The 2,727-nt window shown below is 40.6% G+C and overlaps 1 protein-coding gene across 1 annotated transcript in view; it reads right to left on the bottom strand.

Moving 5' to 3' along the window:
* The window catches only part of LAP3 (leucine aminopeptidase 3), a gene marked incomplete at its 5' end in the record, with an annotated part of 17,074 nt that overhangs the window by 2,635 nt on the left and 11,712 nt on the right, over nucleotides 1-2,727 (bottom strand). Inside the window, one exon of the mRNA XM_035903461.1 lies at nucleotides 1,591-1,693. Within this exon, the coding sequence (XP_035759354.1) occupies nucleotides 1,591-1,693 (103 nt within the window). The remainder of the gene's footprint in view (nucleotides 1-1,590; nucleotides 1,694-2,727) is intronic.

Here is a 2,727-nt window from a genome sequence, read left to right as displayed (position 1 = left end):
GAACAGTCCACCCATCAAATCCATAGCTCTCCAATTTAGACAGAAGGATGTTGTGGGGGACCGTGTCAAAGGCTTTGCAGAAGTCCAGATAGATCACATCCATTGTTTTTCCTTTGTCCACTGTTGTTGTCACACCATCACAGAATAACAATAACAGTGTCTTATAAAAAAATCTAATAATAAAATAAAATAAATATAATAATTAAAAAATCTGAATTATATTTTCTTTATGGAAACAATAAAAGTGAGTAGACTTCTTCCAATTTATAGACCTCTACAATTTTGAGCTGATACTTTCCTTTTTGTGAATTTCACTTGTATAGATTTTTACACAGCATATGTGAATTCACTTTCATTTAAAATAATCCTTATCAAATACTAAACCATGCCTAAACCAGAGGGATTACATACATATTTAGTTGATGCCACATTACTGCTTCTCTAATGCCAACACTCAATCCTCAGTGAGATTAAAAAAAAAAAAAAAAAAAGTAGTTAAATAAAATGGTATGTCAAAGAAATTTCTACAGGAGCTCTCCTCCTTCCTGCTTGGTGCCCAAAGATCCCAAACATGGAGTAATCTATAGTAGGAGTAAACTTCTATCATGCCCTTTATATGGGAATCATTTTATACAAGCCAATGATGTTAAAATCAGCTTCTCTTCTTTTTATTGACATTTTCCACAGCATTGGAACTGGTAAAACTGATGGAACATAGTTTAAAGCACTAGTAGAGAATATATAGAAAGAGAATTATTTTGCTTAGCATATGCATTAAGCAACACAGTGGACTCCTGTCTGAATTACTCTTCCATGTTTGCTCTCATTTCAGCTACAGTCACTTCATCCACAACAGCTTGTTACTGCAGTTCATGAAATGCAAACACAGTGCTGGTTTTAAATTTAAAATTGTAACCTCATTCAGATACAACTGCAGAGATGAAACAATTAAAGCACATTTTATTATGCCTGAAAGCGTGCAAAGTGCACATAAAGTAAGAGATACTTCAGTCAAACGAATTCCTGGGAAGATGATGATTCTCCTACGCTATTAATTAGAATCACAAAGACCTGAGCTATCTCCCACCATGGAAGAACTGGTGCTGGGTAGGTCAGAGCTCAGGAAGCCGTTCACAAAGAAGCTGTTTTGGCTCCAGCATGGCTAGTGCCGTATGGACCTGGCAGGATTCTTCCATAGCCACGCCAGTATCTCTGCATCACCCAGCTCTGGGAGCTGGGAAGGCTTAGCTCAGAAATGGAAGCACTGGGAAACACTACGCAGAAACATCGAAGTCTGCATAGGTTTTCCCGTTCTTCTTTGTTCCAGCTCAGTCGGGCTGGCCCAACTTCATCTACATTGCTGAGCGCGTACCCTGCATGCCAATACCCTCCTCAGTCCCAGACACGCGGGGCAGCTGTACGAGTTCTTAGAGCGTAAACTGTGCTGGCTGTTCTCCTACAACATGTGAAATCATCTCAGTTGCCTTCAAATTCAGGTTGGCTTTATGTACATAGTGCAACTAATCCACAGCCCAATTAATGAGAGTAACAATTGACTTGCAAAATGAGCAGGGAAGGGAGATTGCTTACCTGTTAATGTTGCAGCATTCACAATAGCCCTTGCATTAAAATTGTGGGCATAACAGAGAGCATCCGCTAACAGCAGTCTTCCTTCTGCATCTGTGTTGTCTACCTTCAGGTGCAAAATTAGTAAAAACAGATTACTGAAAACATCCCTTTCACTGGCTTATTTCTTACATATTATCTTAAATAGCTGTCAGATTGTAAATGCACTGTCACAGGACCTAGGCACTTCAGGTAACCAAATTTACTTGAAATAAACGATAAAAAAAAAAAAGAAAAAGATAGTATTGATATAGTTTGTTTATAAAACAAAAGCATATCTGTAGCTGAGGTCAAGTCATCTTTCAGCGCTGCAGCCTCCTCTGCGTGCCAGGCCTCTGTGCTGCCGGCTCCTCAGAAGAGCCTGGAGATGGGAGAGGTGGAGCACAGGGGGCTGGTCACCATTCCCAGCAGAGCCCCAGGAATCCCAGGGGCTGCTTCTGAGTGAGCACAGAGATCTGGCCAATGGAAGCCACAAAGGAGGAGAGGGTACCACAAAGAAACACAGATGCATGCCTGTAAACAGTTCCTTATTATACTGCTTTCTCTTTGGATCTTGAAATAATTTTCCCTCTTAAGTCAAAAAAAAAAACAAACCACAAAACCAAACCAGCAGCCCCTTTGCTCCTTTCCCCTTTGAGGGAAAATTCATGATGAATTCTGCAAGATTAATTGCATGATGTACTCTGAGCTACTGGCACTTTCTTGCAAATTTCTCCTAGGTGGGGGAATATGTGCCCAGTCTTTTCCTTCAAAGTAGAGGGTGACTGAACTCAATTTTGGGAGGAGCTCAAGAAACTGGAAGATCCAGTAAGTCAAAGGTGGTAGAATCACAAAAACCCAGAGAGAAATTTTGATTAAGCCATCTACTTCTGCAGGAAATCAGTGGTCTACAGCACAATGACTTTCAGTACCATTTAATCTATTAGATGAGTATAGAACAGTTTGGACTAAATATCAAATATGTATTTTGGGTACTGATTTGGCAAGCTCCTTTGAACCAACCGGCCCTATGACTCAGAGTTCTGATTGTACAGAGCAGCTTGGCAGGGGAAAGACCTTGGTTACGGCAGCAGGGAACCAAGAGGGTTTTGTCTCCCTCCC

This window comes from Egretta garzetta, unplaced genomic scaffold (genome assembly GCF_000687185.1).
Source record: "Egretta garzetta isolate BGI_Z169 unplaced genomic scaffold, ASM68718v1 scaffold151, whole genome shotgun sequence".
NCBI lineage: Eukaryota > Metazoa > Chordata > Aves > Pelecaniformes > Ardeidae > Egretta > Egretta garzetta.
This window is presented reverse-complemented; position numbering and strand designations above follow the sequence as displayed.